This window comes from Uloborus diversus, chromosome 4, assembly GCF_026930045.1.
Source record: "Uloborus diversus isolate 005 chromosome 4, Udiv.v.3.1, whole genome shotgun sequence".
Classification (NCBI taxonomy): domain Eukaryota; kingdom Metazoa; phylum Arthropoda; class Arachnida; order Araneae; family Uloboridae; genus Uloborus; species Uloborus diversus.
In genome coordinates, this window is record NC_072734.1 from 104,092,981 (window position 1) to 104,111,264 (window position 18,284).

The 18,284-nt window shown below is 34.1% G+C and overlaps 1 protein-coding gene across 1 annotated transcript in view; it reads left to right on the forward strand.

The window, feature by feature from the left end:
- LOC129219732 (uncharacterized) overlaps positions 1 to 18,284 on the forward strand; it is a 105,978-nt gene that overhangs the window by 73,154 nt on the left and 14,540 nt on the right. The window contains exons 3-4 of the mRNA XM_054854021.1: positions 9,861 to 10,108; positions 13,991 to 14,132. Of these exons, the coding sequence (XP_054709996.1) occupies positions 9,861 to 10,108; positions 13,991 to 14,132 (390 nt within the window). The remainder of the gene's footprint in view (positions 1 to 9,860; positions 10,109 to 13,990; positions 14,133 to 18,284) is intronic.

The window sequence follows — 18,284 nt, forward strand, 5'->3', positions numbered from 1 at the left end:
TGGTGAAAAAAATGGTCAAAATCGGTCCAGTAGTTTTGAAGATTACCCCGGACATACTTACATACAGCATTAGCCATTTATGTATACAGGGTGTTCCGTTTTAACCTGTAAAACCTTTATTTTCGCAACCGTTAGTCCTAGGTGTATACTTCCAATTGCAAAAATGTTCAAAATCAGATACAGAGTTAAGATATGGAAAATTTGAAGCAAAAATAAAAATGTGACAAAAAATACAAAATTAAATTTTTTATACGGGCCCCAGATCCCCTAACTGATAGTTAGGGAACCCCATTGAAAGAATGTGACTAACACAAAAAACTTGACATTTGTGCGACCAAAACTGAGGGAGATATTTCAATTCAAAGTTTTAAGGGACCATACAAAAGATGAAATTGGAACTCTGAGCTTTCAGAAGAATGACAGGTCGTCATAGTAAGAAAAACGAGGTATTTTATTTTTGATTGCTATTCAAAAATAAATGCAAATGTTATGCCGTGATACGCAAAAACACACTACAAAACCTCGAATAATTTGAAAAACCATACTCTATGCACACATATGATTTTAAACACACGTTAACTGCTATATTTTCCCCCAAAAGGCGTTATTGACGGCGAGTGAAAAGTGGTGTAAGTCACAAAACGCTGCGTTTCATATCTCGGTGAATATTGGTCGTACTATTTTCAAACTTTTTGTGTTGGAATTGTATTTTAATGGAGATTATTTCCCTAAACATAAGTTAGGGGACCTGGGGCCCGTAAAAAAAGTTACATTTTGTATTTTTTGACTCATTTAGATCTAGGTCCCCTAAATAATCTCCATTTAAAAATATTCCAACACAAAACGTTTGGCACTGCTACGACCAATATTCACCGAGATATGAAACGCAGCGTTTTGTGACCTTACACCATTTTACACTCGCCGTCAATAACACCTTTTGAGGGAAAATATAGCCACGTGTTTAAACTTACATGTGTGCATAGACATAAAGTATGGTTCTTCAAATTCTTCGCGATTTTGTAGTGTGTGTTTGCATATCATGGCATAGCTCATAGTAGAGCCGCTATATAGATAGGCCGACGAATCAGCTTAAGTTTAGCCATTTTGGATCGGATTTTTCATTGTTGCACTGCTAGGGTTACCACAGCAAAGTTTCATATTTCGCCAAATTTGTCGAAAATAATATTTTATTCACGTGCCGCTAATCATTGCTTACAGTGAACAATCACAAAACGCGATAACTCGCCAGAAAAGACAACCACTCAAACACGCGCTCCGATCCAAAAAGGCTAATCTTAAGCTGATGCGTCGGCTCGTATATATAGGGGCCTTAGCTCATAGCATTTGTATTTATTTTTGAATAACATTGAAAAATATAAATACTTTGTTTATTTACTTTGGCAACCTGTCATGCTTCTGAAAGGGCGAGATGTTCCAATCTCATCTTCTGTATGGTCCCTTAAAACTTTGAACTCGAATATCTCTTTGAGTTTTGATCGCACAAATGGCAAGTTTTTAGTGTTAGTAATATTTTTCAATTGAGATTATTTCCCTAAATATAGTTAGGGGACCTAGAACCCGTATAAAAAGTTAAATTTTGACTTTTTCACTCATTTTTACTTTCGCTGCAAACTCTGAGTATCTTAACTCTGCATCTGATTTTGAATATTTTTGCAATTGGAAGTATACATCTAGGACTAACGGTTGCGAAAATAGAGGTCTTTGCAGTTTAAAACGGAACACCCTGTATAGATTGTTTGAACACAATGTGGTAGCATAATAGTTTCGGCAGTTTAGGAGACAGTCATGACCCCCTATAAACCTCCCCATGTTTCCGTACCTGGTTTCAGGAAGGGAGGCTTAACTCTTTTTTACTGGATCGATACTTCTGATTTAAAAAAAACCCTTTCCGTCAAATAATTTCAAATTAAAGAAGAAATTTTCCTTGAAAACTAAAATTGTATGTGAAAATTTGTTCATCAAAACAAGGAAAAAATAACTGAGGAATAATTTAAATTGCTATATCATCTGCACAGCTATTCCCAACGGATAATTATCAGCCTTATTACGTACCTCATAAATGGGTCCATTCATTTTTAAATCAATTTAATCTTCTAAGTAAATATTACGCTAAATTTCTTAAATTAATCACAAATTATTTCTTTATGTAAGAAAACTAATTACCTTGAGAACAATAGAAATACGTTAAGCGAAGCTAGTTTAAAAATGAAACCACAAAGGAAAAACAGCTTTAAAGGGAAAAAAAAAGTCTCAGCACAGCAGTTTAAAAGAAGAATATAATTAATTGAAATCTATTTCATTCGATGTTCCCTTTTAAAGTGCTCCAGATTGTTAAAAATAGTCTTAAAACCATAAGCGGTATTTTCAATGGGGTTGTTTTATTTCTAAAAAAATTATATTTCTAAAGGAAAGAATGAGATTCCATTAAATGACGGTGGAAATAGATATTTGCTTGGAACGTCATGAAAAGTTTTTCATCATAGTCTATTTTTTACCGGAAACGACTTGTTTTTTGCATTATAAAAGAATATAATCTTGTATAATTGTGGATAGAGGTTTGCCAGTTGCACTTAGTTCATGGTACATAATAGGGTTGCTCTTTTTTCAATCAATTCTAAGCCGATATCGACTCACTTAGAATTTTAAACTGAGACGTTGTTAATTCACAGTAATGGATTTCATCAACATTAATTGGTACATTTCTTCAAACTAGGAGTTGCATATGTTAGTATAAAAAAGTTAAAATGAAAATAATTAAATTTATGCTAATAAAATAAAGCTGAAACGCGTTCAAACTATTTGTTTGTTTGAACGCGTTCATCTCAGAAACTACTGGTTCAGATTGAAAAATTCTTTTGTGTTGAATAGTTCAATTATTGAGGAAGACTATAGACTATAATTTGCATATATATTTTAGTTCAAAAAAAATTATTCAATGTTTTATGAGATTTTTAGCAGTTTTTAGTATTTTTCACCCCACAGACTCCGAACCAAATGCGCCAGGAAAATATTTTTTTTACTAAAATGTAGGAAATTTAATTTTAATTATGATGAAAAAACTTTTTTGCAGATAGAGCTATTTTTGCTGATAAAAGTTTACCCGATTCTGATCTTTACGCATGCTCTTTGAATTCTACTGAAACCATAGTGCAAGGTTTCCCCAACAATTTGAGTTTTTAAAACAATGATGCCACATACTTCAGAATTCGTGTAACGTTACGCTCATTAATACTGGTAACCTTACACATTTTAGTTATTTATTTATTTTTTTACAGTGCGTAACCACCTCCAAATAATTAGCAAGTATCGGATTTTGCGTATATTTCACTGGAGTACTTCGAAAATACTAAAAACGTGGATATGTCGAATTTTATTTACCAACTTAATGAGATTTTTAGATAAGATTTTTTAAAAAAATGTAAACAGTCAAAAATAAATCCCTTTTTCGAAATAGCTTGGTAAAATGTATCCTCTGTAAAATATTTTGATGCAGTATTTTTTTTTATTTATTTATTCAATTTATAAGTGTAATCTATCTATTATGCACTATTTCTGAAAAAGAAAATAGAAATTAGCTTTGTGAAGGCTGAAAAAAGAGCATCCGATAACTAAAGGGTGCCAACGCTAAGGGCAAAGGCGCACCCCTCCCTCCTAAATATCAGGAAGACCCCCTCCCCCAAATGCAAGAGTTCCTCTAAAAATGACAAAAATATCCCTCAAAATACCCCCCTAAAATTTCAATGGTGCAATCTGCGCCATGACCCCCCTAGGTGGGCAGCCTTGGATAGCTCGAACTACCGTAACTCGAAGGTTTTAGCCAGTTTCTTGGGGTTTCGAGCTATCGAGAGTTGACTGTATGTATAAATGTATAGTTACGCTACTGTAAGTCATTAGAAATTTGTAAAATATCTTTTTCTGTTTTTATGTTCTGTTATGTTATGTTTTGCTATGAATTTAAACTCAAAAATCTGGAATTGACTATAGTTCAAAAGCATGGTTTTGAGCTTGGAAACTTGTTCTAAAACGGAAAAGGTGCATTAAATGCGTAAACAAAGCATTATAATATCGTAATCATCTTTCAAGCATTCGTACGAATTTTTTTGCAATCGTTCATATCCTAACAATTCCGGAAAGAAAAAGAAAACAAAAACGTTTTTTTTCTCTCTCTTTCATTCTTTTATTGATTCAAAAAAAAAAAAAAAAATCCGAGCAATTAAATTGTCTTATGTGAAGCTAATTTTGCATAGAAAAGTGAATCGCCAAAAAGTTCTGGCAATAATACGTGATCTACAAATAGATATTTTTTTCTGCCGCGCATAGTGTTGTTCGAAGTTTTCGTGGGAGTTCAGTTAATGGCCTCAAAACTGAAAAGATTATTTTTTCATCTCGGAGCAAAATGAGGAATAAGCTCTCCTTCGTTATGATTCCATTTCTTTTAGAAGCTATTATATTCTCAGATAATGACTGCAATTAAAAGAAGAGCAATTTTTCTCCTAAAAAAATTTTTAGAGCATTTCTTCCGCTCATTTCGAATTCCTTTTTTTTAAATGAATGATATTAATGAATTAAAAGAAGTTGTTCTTTGTATAATTTAGTGGAACCGGCTTTTTAAAACAACAATTTATTTCTTTTTATTGAATAGTAAAATGAAGGAATATTTAGCGAGTTCGACAAAACTCTAAATACACCATTAAATGCTTCCGTTAAAAGAAAAACTGCGATATATGTTAGTATTAATGACACTAATAATAAAAATAGCATTGCTATTAATAACAAAGTAATATTATAAATTACAAAAACACAACTGGAAAGAATATATTAAGAACACCATAGAACCATCTACACTTATCTAATATTACTCCATGGCATGCTACTAAATCGTCACGGAAAGGGCAAACAGACACATTTTGTGAAGTTATTTGTACTAAGTGAAGTTTTCTACGGAATGTGCTTATATTCCTGAACACTTACAAAAAATTATAAAATGAGTCTACCTAACACGTGAAACCTTGAAAGTAAAAACACCGTCAATTATCCGTAAAACGGAATGTTAACGGCTATTAATAATAATGACCGAATTCCTTATTTTCTGTACAATGGACTATCTGTTTAGCTTTTGGGTCATTGAAGATGATTTTCATATCTGAAAATATTGTAAGGGTGGCATATTTTGCATATATTTGTAACTAATAATAGCCATTGAATTTATTAACGACTCTTTCTAGGAAAACACTCCAAGATTTTTTTTTTTCAGAATAAAATGTATGTGAAGAGTACTATAGCATGCTTTAATGTCTTGAGGTATACAAAACCGTCAAAGGCAGCACAATGGTTTTTGTATTCGAAGTACCACGCAAAAGGTTATCCCACAAGATATGCAAGACAATCATTTGTCTCTGCATTAAGACATTATATGTACCGCCCGTCTGATTCAACCGCAGACAACGTGCCAGTGGACACGACAAAACCAAGGAATATCGTTGACAGAACCCCGATAACATGCCTCATGCTTTTTCGTTTTTACTTGATGCGATTTTTCCTGCAAATGCTCAACTTTCTGTGCTATTTACATTCTTTTGAAAATTTGAGGCTAGAATGGTGGGAATGCAGTTTTTTACTGTCATTTAGATAGAATTTACCCATTCAATTATCTAAATGATATATTGCATTGAGAAGTACCCGGGCAACGCCGGGTAATAAGCTAGTTTAAGATAAATATAGATCCCGAACTTATATATAAAAGCGGATTTGCTTCATCCACACTTAGCTGGAAAACGTTTCTGTCGAAAAATAAGAACAAAGTAACTTTTTTTTTATTATGTTTGTTTTAAGTTTCTTTATTTATTTTATTTCTATTTTATTTATTTATTTATTTATTTATTTATTTTTGAGCAAGTCAAACAATTTTAACATTAGCGCCTGTGGGAGATTTTCAAACCTTTTTATCTAAAAAAAACCAACAACACCAAAAAATATTTTTTAGTACCAAAAATTTGAGAGAATTGTGAAGATTCTAAATATGTTCTTTATTTTTGGTTTCAAGAAATAGGAAAAAAGATATTAATAAAATAAAAAACAATATTTCTCGTATACTCACATCGACAAAAGCAGACGCATTGATTGACTAAAGGGGTCTAAGGACCCTTAACGTTCAAAATTTTCAATTTTCTGGAAAAAAATATGTGTTATACATGATTTAATTCTGAACAATTTGATACCTTATTTATTACCATACGCAAAAAACTTTTCAAAATGTCGTGAAAATGCGTAAACTTTCCCCATAGAGATTTATGTTTACAGCAGTTGTTTAAGCCTCTTTTTCTCAACTGCCGGTTTCTCATTTTGCGCGCATGATATCTCATAAAGTTTCTTATGTATTTCCGTAAAACTTTTCATGCATGTTTGTCTGGTTTATTTTTATGATATGAACCTAAATTTTAACTAAAAATAAAAGTTAATATTAAGAAAAAAATAATTCCCCCCCAAAATTTTCGAACATTTTGATATTAACTTAAAAAATTTCAAAAAAATAAATAAATAAATAAATAAATAATTTTAAAAAAATAAATAAATTTAGGTTTAGATCATAAAACTAAACCAGACAAGCATGCACAAAATGTTTTACGGAAATATATAAGAAACTTTCTGAGATATCATGCGCGCAAAACGAGAAACCTGAGAAAATGCAACCTGAGAAAAAGAGGCTTAAACAGCTCCTGTTGACATAAATCTCTATGGGGAAAGTATGCGCATTTTTTCGATAACTTGAAAAGTTTTTTGCGTATGGTAAGAAATAAGGTATCAAATTGTTCCGAATTAAATTAGGTTTGACATATATGTTTTCCAGAAAATCGAACATTTTGAAGGTTAAGGGTCCTTGGACCCCTAAATCAAAATGAAGTGAATTCAAAACGCATATGAGTTTATTGTAAAGAAAGGATTGTTGCTTTCTTTTTTTTTTTAATTTTCTTTGTAAAGTTTTAATTGACATTTTTTAAACAATGTAAAGTTCGAATCGCTTCATTTTTTACCCGAAAGAAAAAGCTGCAAACGATTTTATTTTCGACGATTATTTAAGTGGTCATTGTTTATGTATTTACTTCCTAAAATTTGTTCATTATTTAGTTTTTAATTTTTGACAACGGGAGACAAAAAAAAAAATCCAAGGCACTTCATTTTTACCCAAAAGAAGGATGTGCAAACGATATTATTTTTGACATAAGTTATTTATTCAGATGTGCTTTTTTATTTTTATGTTTTTTTTTTCTAATGGCAAGATTTTAAGACAACAACAGATACAAAAGAGCAACTTGATTATAGATATAAACAAGTAGACGAACATACAAAAAAAAAAATATAAAATAATGAAAAAGCAACTGTAGCAAAAGTCTATGAATACAAAAGGCCCCTGACCTCCAACTATCGGTCCGCAAGAGTGTGTTTGGAAAGAGCAGGTCAAATGACCAGATGGACAGCATCCATGATCCGTCCCAGATCACAAAGATTGCTGAAAGGACTTAAAATGATTCGAAAACTTTTTAATTTCTTTTTACTTTGCTTAAAAGGAGCTGCTACTTAATTTGCGAATAAATTTATTTTTTACATGTTCAAATTCAAAAGTGTATGCTAAGAGATATACTTTTTGTAATTTTGTTCCTCAGTTTACCTCTCGTGAATTCGTGCGCTATTAGTCAAAATAGCTGAATTTAAAATGTCCCTAATAAAAAGGTGTTACTGATTAAATTTTACTGAAAAACAATGCTTATCAATCTGAAAAACTTAATTTTTGATATTATATTTATATTATCAGATTTATCGAGAGGGGGATTTTTTGATTTTAGAAATCAGATTTAAATGCTGAAAGGATATGTCAGGTAAGGTATTCAGAAAATATTGATCTCATGCTAGAAAACAGATGTTGGTATACGGGTAAGAAGGCTCGTTTAGTTCTAGACGAAACTTCTTGCTTATACTTATAAGCTAAAAGTTCATAACTGTCAATTCAGACAAACAGCGCACTATATGTAACATTGTGCAACATTTTTCATAAAAAGGCTCCTTTTTCCATCCTACATTTTCCAAATAAATGCCTAAATTACATCATTATATACATTCATAAGAACAACAGTGTGTCACAGCAAATTTTCAGTTCTAAAACCACAAAATACGTAGCAAGTCTCGCTAGTGATGACAAGTTTGACAAAAAGCGTTCACAGAACGAAAGAGAACAAATTTAGATTGCCAGACGTTGAGTTATCTAAAACAAAAGCTCAAATTTCGAATTTTGGAACGAAATGGAACTTTCCAACATGAAAAACGAGATTGCTAGCTGAAGTGTTTTCTTTTTAGATGCAGTTTGAAGCGAGTGAGAAGAGTTGAGAGGAAAGAAGATTTCGCCATTTTCTTTACGTCTGGAGATTATTTTTATGACGTGGGTTCCTATTTCAGGAAGCCGCCGAGAATCTATCTCTCATATATATTTTAAATAGTCTTTCCTTCTTTGGTTTAAGGCCATATGTTGAATCCGCATGGCTATTCCAAATGATATTTCCAGGATGATTTGAAACTTGAATAACTTCCACTGAATGAATTTCGATGAAGGCGAAAGAAATAATGTTGCCAATCTCACAAAATAACGAGTCTGCAATAATGTTTTCTATCTGTATGATTGGGTTATTACTTTTCTTTCGTTTCTCCTTCTCTTTCTCTTTCCTCTTTTCCTTTTCTTAAGTTTGTTTTCAGAAGATTAAACCATACATATCTGAGGTAATTCTCACAAAATCCAGAATTCCCACGTTAACGTTAAATAAAAAAATAGAGATAGATTGCATAGCGTATTGCCAAATTCTACTATCGTGTATTCCAATTTAATTTCAATTTGATTGTGTTGCTCCAGATTAGTAATTTTCCAACTTTCCGGCTCATGAAAACCATTAAGCTCCTGTAATAATATTCAGAGATAATATTTTGTTAGCCTTTTCCATGCTGGCACAACTCCTTTCAGATCCTTCACTATGAAGCATATCTTATAGGGTAGTTTTCTGGTAAGAAAACCTCATACTTCGAGTTTTCGTTTACGTCTAATTTTTCTTGATGACAGAAAAAGCTGAGCTCTTTGCAACTTTTTTAAAAAATAACTTTTCATTTTAGTGTTTTTGTGGAACATTTGAGTAATTTAAACACACCAGTAGTGTCCAGCGCTTAGTATTTCTTCAGTAAGGAGTACTTCAAGGTTTATATTTGAAAAAATAGAATTCTAGGCTTCCCAATGGATTCAAATGTGCAGGAGGCAATATCTGCTGCACGTTTGATGTACATTTGAATTCATTGGAAGACCTGGGATCCTTTTTTTTTTAAATATAAACCTTGAAGCGGCCACTACTGAAGGACTGGCCACTACTGGTGTGTTTACCTCACTGTATCATCTTTCACATATCTGTGTACTGTCTGACAACGGGTTGTATGAAAAAGCAAACAACCGGTTTACAGGCGGAAATGGACACATCTATTAGTTTTCAGGGATGTCAGCTTTTGCAGATGTATGTTAGCCTCTAAATTAAGCAGAGTCTCATTCAAATGAGCGGAACACGCATATTTTTACTTTTCACCCTCATTCTGATAGACTTGTCTTATTTGGACGTTTGCCAATTCCATACAACCCGTGGTTGGGCTATATCTAGGAGTTATTTGCAAACAGAACAAACATAATCTAACCCGTATGCAGCCCAAAACCTAAAGTCTACTGCATGCCAATTGAATCTTCTCTCTTTAAGAACTTAAGCGTTACCAAAGGGTAGATGGATGTTGGTCCTTCACACACTTATCGTTTGCCGTTTCAGACAACACGCGGGAGGGCGCCGTCCAGACAAACGAGCGCCTACGGCTCGTGACAGGCAAGGTATCTGTCTCCTACAACACGGTGAAAGGAGCCCTTACAAGTCTTCATGAGCGTTACGAGTCCTCCAAGGCCGAACGGAACGTCTTCCGGAGGTACGCCCTTCTCAAGGGCATCGTCAAAGAGGTTATCCAGCTAGATGCCCAGTACTGGCTGTTGCTCGACGTGCCCAAGCAAGACAAGCAAGAACAGGTGAATAATAAGTTTTATCTCTCGTAAGTAGAAGGACTTTAGTAGGTGCTGACAGGTCAACCTATCCAAACTTGGTTTTTTGAAACTACGTTATCATAGCCGCTGGTAGCTATTTCGTTAAATAAAATGAATGAGACGTTCTTTGAATAGATCTAGCAAGATAATTGTTTACGGAATCTGGTAAGGAACAACTGCATTTCCATACCTTATATGCTTCGAAACGAAATTATTGAAATCACTTTTTAAAGACAAAACAGCAAACATCAATCACGCAACACACCCGAAGCTTAGCTACCAGTTTTTTTTTTTTTTTTTTTTTCAAAGCAGTTTTCGCGCACATACTAGTGATATTGCATGATGTATTTCAGAATCAAAATATCTAGAAAGCCAACTTCTCTAATACCTGCATATGGGTCTTACTGATTAGCGACATCCATGACAGCATGAGAACAGTGGGCATGACCTCAAGAAGTCCAAAATGAGCGTTATACGTTCTGAGGAACCGAACAGCCGTTCAGGTGAGGTGATGCCGTTAGCGTAGGATGAGAGGTGTCCAAGTCAGGACGTGAGTTTATTTCGTTAAGAGCTGTTATATATTTTCCAAGAACACTGGGGACATTTTTAGACCCGAATAAGAAACTTGCTCGAACTAGGGAAAAAGAATCATTGCAAGTATTAGAATATTTGATCTACTTTGTTCAATGCGACCTAGATGTAATGTTGGTCCATTGTTGATCCTAAAGCAGGTTTTATCCGAATTCACGCTAACCGCTTTAAGGCCGGTTCATTAAATTTCCTCTCTGAATGCGCCCAAAGTGGTAGAAAAAACAAGCAGGTCTGTCTCGAACGAAAGACAGCTCAGCACAAAAAGTGTTTACAAAGGAAATACAATGATCCACCTAATAACCGGGAGCAGGGATTTTCTGTAGCACTGGTTCTTATTACACCCAGCAGTGAACCAATACTTCCTCTAAAGTATCCCGCCGTGCCCCTGTTAAGGAGTAAGTTCAAAATTGTACCCAAAATGATCCTTTTGTTTTCCCTTTTGTAGGGAATTTTCATATCGTAGTTTTAGTACCTGCAATGAGCCGGCATTTTGGTCAATGCAAAAGTACTTAGAGAGATCAAAATTTAAACTACAGTGCGCTTTAAGTTTACTTTTAGGCTGTGCTCCTGAAAGTGTTTTTGATACAATCCCAAATCATTTGGCGAGCACAAAGATCTTAACTTTCAGCTAAGTTGTTTTCCATTATCGGTGTTTGTAAAGCAGAGAATATTCATTTTCATCGTGATGTGATAAAAGCACTAGTTACAAAACTAGGTGAATTTCTCGACATCATCTTTTTGTTTCCCCCTGACAAGCAGCTTCTTTCTTTCATATGATAGAAAACACTAGCAAGTGGAATCTTTGACTTGCAACAGAGCAGAGCATAGCGACTAAAGCTAAATGTTTTGAGGGCTTTTTGTAAACCTTGCATTACCATTTGTAGAGATGTTAATAACGATTTGTTTTCATCTTTTGCTACATAACAGGAACATATTAACAGAACAGGAACACATTAGAAGAGTTATTTCCAGTCATAAACAAGCATATAATTCATAGATTTATGAACAATATTTTTGCAACAAATAATTGGTTTTGTATTTTATCCTAATAGTGCTCATGAATAGTAAGATAATTTAGAAAGATAGCCTAGGTGAACATATCACGTGACAAACAGTGGGAGATTTAATGCGATATTATTACATCAACTGTAAATCTGTTGCGATCATATCCACGGCGGAACCAGCAACAGCAATTGACTTCTATCTCTCTTAATGGCCAAAGCCTTAGTCATCGTTTGATGGAGTGGAAAATTAGACCAAAACTATAGTGAAGGTCACATCATCAAAAAGTTAAAGGAACTTGAAATTTGCGCTTTTCCCTCAGGTAAATAATTGTATGAGGTTTTTGACGTAGTTGCTTATTATTCTTTTCAAAAATAATTGACGATAAAAATAATACTTAATCTCGTATTGTACTCAATCAGTAAATGAATTTCCGATGATCCGAACCACCCCCTTGTTGTTCTTGAAGTGTGTTAAATGATTGCTATCAAACCGGAAATTATTTTGGAATTTTCAATGAAGACATTGTTTTGAGATACTAGTGTGGGGATGTGGAAAAGAGTTGATGATATGAAAATTCTTGAAAAAAGCTTACTAGCTCTTCTGCTTTACTCGTACTTTTTTATTTGAGTATGCTGACTGCTTGTTTCCAGATTTCCATCGTTAATCCATGTTGTTTGTGTTCAGTACATGAAATACCGACAGAAGAAACCCTTAATGTTATGTTTCTCCTTTTAAGCCCGGTCTAGTACAGCATGCATTACAAACAGTCTTTTTCCCCAGACGTCACGGTTTGTAACTGCATTGCTGGCCCCGCGAAACAAGGATTTCTTCGGAGTTAGAATGACATAAAATCTTAACAAAATGCCCATTTTAAGAGTAAAATATCACTATTTATGCTTCACTGTAAAATCAATTCTGAAACGCAAATTAATGGGCAGCTGGATGTGCCCAATTTCTGCCATTAACGTATCTTGCAAACTCCAGGTACGTTTTCCGCTAAAAATCAGTAACCTTCCTGAAATTACCCTTGAATCGTTTTGAAGAATATGGAGATCTCACCGGTTAAAAACAGTTTAGACTCTTCAAGGAAAATTCAGTATATTTAATGCAATGGATTAGAACCGTCCAGACTTACTAAGAAAGCTCCAGAAGCATCAATGGAAAAAGCCCTAAGACAGAAATGCAAGTAAGAACCAAGCATATTCCGTGCCTGCAATTCTTGTCTTGCAAAGCTTCCAATATCCAGAGACTTATTCGCTCTCATTAAGAGTTTAGTCAACCTGGACGGGTCGTAATCGAACTAAAAGGAGAAACTATACCTAAAAATATTTTTCACACCAATGAGAAGTCTGCATTCGGACAACTTGGAGCAATTCAGGAAACCTTTTTGCAAAGAATTTTGGGGAAATAGGTGAAAACTCGTGAAATCTCGCAACGTTCCACAGAAATAATCAGCAACGTATCGGATTTTTTTTTTTTTTTACAGTGTTGCACTTGTCCTCTGAGGTTATACTTTTCAGTTTGTACTGAAAATACTTTCTGTACAAACACTGTTATACCCAAACGGTTAATGAAGCTGCGAAAACACCTGATGATTCAGAATACATCTAGAAAGCACTCCACTTACTAATACACAGAAGCTTACTCGTTATCGACAAAATTTCCATAACCAAACAAATTATCTACTTCCCTACTTTCGCAAATTAATCCTTCATTTGTACCTTTCTATCCAACTAAGTAGGCTTTGATTGTCAAATTAGGATACAAATGCTTTACAGGATTTACAACAACGTCTTCTATCGTGTGACGAAATACTTTCCAGGTCCCACGCCCCTTTTTAATGGACAATTTCCTATACTATATGAAAGAATATTCGAGATGTGTATGTTTCATAATATTTTACTCATTATTTCATCCTAAATAGCTTAACTTTCCCTTATTCCATACAATTTAACGAGAATATACAGATAGTTTTCAGTTTCTGCATTAGCTTTTTAATTTCTTGTAGTAGCAATAATTTTTCAGAATTTAAATTTTTTTGATTAACAGGAATTTTTAACAAAAAAAAATGCTTTTAAATCATTTTTCCTTCCGTTTTATTGCCATGATTGAAACCTCTTATCAAAACTTTTATTCACTTGATTCATCACAAAATAAGTACATTCCAGAAAAAAAAATCTTCTTTCAGTAAACACTAAACTGTTACATATTTTCAGTTCAAAAATGATTTTTATAAAAGCATAAAATATTGGTTGCAAACATTTTTTTCAGGTGAATGCTTATGTCCTACGCGCCTGCGCAGTTCTAGAGAAAGCTTCAGACACGCGGCCTCAAGGGGAAGCGTCCAAAAGTCAAGCTGCTCAACAAGCTGAAGAAGAGGCTCGTGAAAAAGAAAGAAAAGCCAGGCTAGAAGGTAAGAAGGAATAACGCTTTAATCCTATTATAAAACAAACTGAACTCGAAAGGTTTTTCAGGGTAGAACCAATACAGAATGCTAAGCAGTAAAAATGATATGGAATAGATAAGTAACCAGAATGTGTTCTTTTTGCTAAGTTTCTTTAGGGTACAATTTAAAAATAAACTAATCCGAAAGTTCAGTCTTATGTACCCTTTATTTGCTCATAGATTCACAAGCTCCCATTTTAAAAAAAAAATTCCTGCTTCCCTGTTTAAACTGAAAAGTTTCATTTCTTTTCTTGTTTAAAATATATTCATTGATGTTAACTTTGGGCCATGTGGGTTAAGTTTGGGACACAAAAAAGCTGGAAAGTCCGGTGACTGACAAAGTTATGAAATCGGTTTTCTGCTCTTTATTTTAGGGGGGAAATTGCCAATATTGTACATAACTAATTTTGTCATTTAATAATTCTGAATTTACTGTTTAGAAGCTATTTTAGAAGATACATGAAATACATCGCCAGCTCAGTCAATTCCAGCCGAGGACTGCAGTTTCGTGCTTATTAGCGCTCATCAGCCCGGCCTAGGAGTGACTAAGCTGGAGGTGGAAAACCTCTTGACGTTATTAAGAGGTTTTCCACCTCCAGCTCAGTCACTCCTATACCTCGCTGATGAGTGCTAATAAGCACGAAACTGCAGTCCTCGGCTGGAATTGACTGAGCTGGTGCTGTATTTCATGTATTTCTGCCTTAGTCCTGGCTGTAGGGCGGTAACTTATTGAATATTTTAGAAGATGTTGAAATTGCACTTCTTACGTTGTAATACTCTATGCAATATTTTTTCTTCTAATGGGGCTGCATTAGGCTATTTCGCTTTTTGCAGACCTAGTGCAATCTTCAGACGCCCAGTTTCCCACCAGATGGAGGCATCTGGGACTTCTTCGATGCGAAACAGCACTCAGAATTTAATTTTGCCAAGGGCATTTAAAGCCAAACGCATGCCCAAGGGATCTTTAACAAGACGCATAATCATGCGACATGGGCGCTGACAGTTTGCTGTCGTCAAGAAAATACACCTACTGGCCACCGCTGGTCAGAATCCGGGACCCCGGCGCAGAAGGCCAACGCCTTACCACCATGTCGCCCATCCGACTTATGCAATAAATTACGGCTTTTAAATTACTGAAATCTTGCGGTGGTCTAAGTAAAAAGGAGACTATCTTATTAAAATAATTTATTTTGCATCACATTTCTGACGTGGCTAATTTAGCAGGATAAATTTGAACTAAGCTAATAATTCGTTTTGAATGGGTTTCATAACACAATAATTTCTTAATTTCGGATAACTGCACTATACTTTATGAATTTTCCTTCCTTTTTATGGCAACAAATACAGTAAAACTATTAAAATATGAGAGGGGCATGTGTAATAGAGAAATTGTGGCTGATAGTTACCCAGAATGACTGTAACATTGATGAACACTTTTAATGAAAATTGTGTTAGTAGGTTGATTCGTTTTCGCTTAAATTGGGCATTTTAAAGTAACACAAAGTTTAAAATATCCGTCACCAGGTGTCTGTGACGTATCACATGGTGATGGCGCCATATCTGCTTGGAGTTTACTATAGCTTCGCGAGGAATGGAAAAAATATCAGCAAGTTAGAATTAGTTTTGGTGACTCAGTTTTGCCGCCAAATTTGTCAAGTAATTACAAAAATGCACCCCAATCTTGTCGAACTTTATGCGTTATCTCTGTCACGTGACCATCATCAGGATCACGTGACACCTAACATCCAATAAGAAACAACCTTCTGCCAAACATACGTAGATACATAAATAGGTAGATGCGGTCAGATTTTAACAGTATAGATAGTTACAAGGTGTATAGTGTCTTCGAAAAAATCTAATGATAAGTCTTGATTTTATGTGAAAACTACTTAAAACTTAAAAGTATAATAATATCAAAAAATATTTAAAATTAAAGACGTTAATTTGAATGAACTTGATTGAGTTTCTGAATGTCTTCTGAAATTTATTTAGATAATAGAACATTTAAAATAGCTTCAGAATACCGATTAGATTTGCTTGCGACAAAGGGATTCAATATATTGTGTAAAATGTAACAGCTGCAACGAATGTCCATAATAATAGCCAGTAAGTAACCCTTTCAATTTGCTTAAGCCTCATCTCATTTATTTCAGCCTTCAATGGAAAGTTAAAAGCAGATTTCGACAAACCAGAGACCGCTTGAAATGTTAATCTATTCCCACATTAAACATTATGCATTTATAATTGGTAATTTTGTCACGAGTTCAATTCCAGTTCTTTTAATTGAAATGAATAATTGCGTTAGCAAAACAAAAAAGGAAATAAAAATTTCAATTGACGGACCAATTAAACCGACTTTAAACCAAATAAATCTAATATTTCCCCACGAAGTTTTTTCCTCCAGCAGTCTTTTTACATTAAATTCATTTCTGTTTTATCTTCCGACTCATATGCTGTAAAACACTGAATATCAGGAAGCTGATCAACCGAATGAACAATTAATCGGATTTTATCAAAGTATATGCAGTTTCACCTTATTCCTTTCTTTCTTCTTACTTTAATGAATTGTAATGAAATAACAAACGTGTGTTCTATTTAATTTATAATTTTTGAAATTGTACTCCGTTTAGCGCGAGGAAAATAAAAAATTCAGCGTAAAACGCAAGCAAGGTCTCGGAAGTAATGGGACGGAAGTGACGTATACATAGTAGAGCATTTTATGGCACCTTGTGGTGATACTCCGCCAATTTGAAATTTGAAAATAAAGGGCCGTACAGTACGTAGCTCGCGTTCACGAGTGCATGCAACCATGTTTTTGGCTTCCTTTTTTCTACACACAAAAAAAACGAGTTGTTTACGTTTGAGTAAGCTAATTAACTGATCACCAGAGGTTAATGTTTTCAAATCTGCCAAAATTATATAGATGCTTCTTTAAAAATATACTACTGTGTGCATGACAAAAGTTACATGTATGAATAAAGAGAGACATAGGTGATCTTTTAATTTTCTACCCCGGCTATCGCAGCCTTCATTTTAAAAGCTTGAAAGGGTTTTATTATTTTGTTTTCTTTTCTTTTAATTGATGCATGAGTTTGATAAATGTCAAAGTTGAAAAAAAAAAATGTCGCATTTATTAATGCCTTTTCATTTTTGATGTCTTTCCATGTAAAAACAATTTATAAGTCCTTTAGTTAAAAGTATACCACGATAATGTTCACAAGTTTCTTTATCTACCTGTTATTGGAATCACTTAGTCGGATACATATTATACTAGCCATTTCTGCACAACTCCCTGCAATAAGCACGGTGCTAAATATATTAGCTTTAAACATTTATAACCAATCTATATAAATATAAATAAATATATACAGACGTTTCTCTAGAAAGATGTTTTTTCTTGCCCTAGGCTCATAGCCACCTCGAAAAAGCATATTCCATTTCTTTTTTCATCATTGTTTGTTACCTTCTAAAGAGGCGGTCCGAACACCGAACCACGTGCTTGAGGTAGTTCGGCAATTTTGTGCTCTAATAACGAGGATTTTTGTCAACTATTATTCCCGCTTTACGATAAAAATTATACTTGTTAATTCTTTCAGTACGGTAGAACCACAATTATTTGAAACCCTTCAGACCGCGACCTGATTTAACCGGCGTCAGCTTCCTTGAATTTTATTTTGTTTCAATAAGTATACAATATCAGGTTTCTCCTAATATGCGATCTACCGCTCAAGTAATCTAGTTACTTAAGAGATGGCTGTACTTACAATTACTTATGAAGAGCAATTGAATTGATTTCAGTGGCGCTATATATGTAGCTATTGAATAACTAGATTACTAGAAAAGTAGGTCTTACATTGAGAATACCCAAAATCACTTCAACATCACCTGAAGTAGCAGGCCCCAAAGAACTATCCGTGAAATTATATCATTTCTGTTTTTATGTTTCTCCAAACCCGCCAGTAATGTTTTGGAACACTGCAAATGCTTCCATTGTTGGGGCATACCTAACCCGTCAGCATTGGGAAGGCTATGCAGATAATAATCACAGCATTCTGACGATGCCAGGATCCTGTTACCCCTTACTACTGATTTTGAAATGCCATTAAATTTGAGAGCGGTT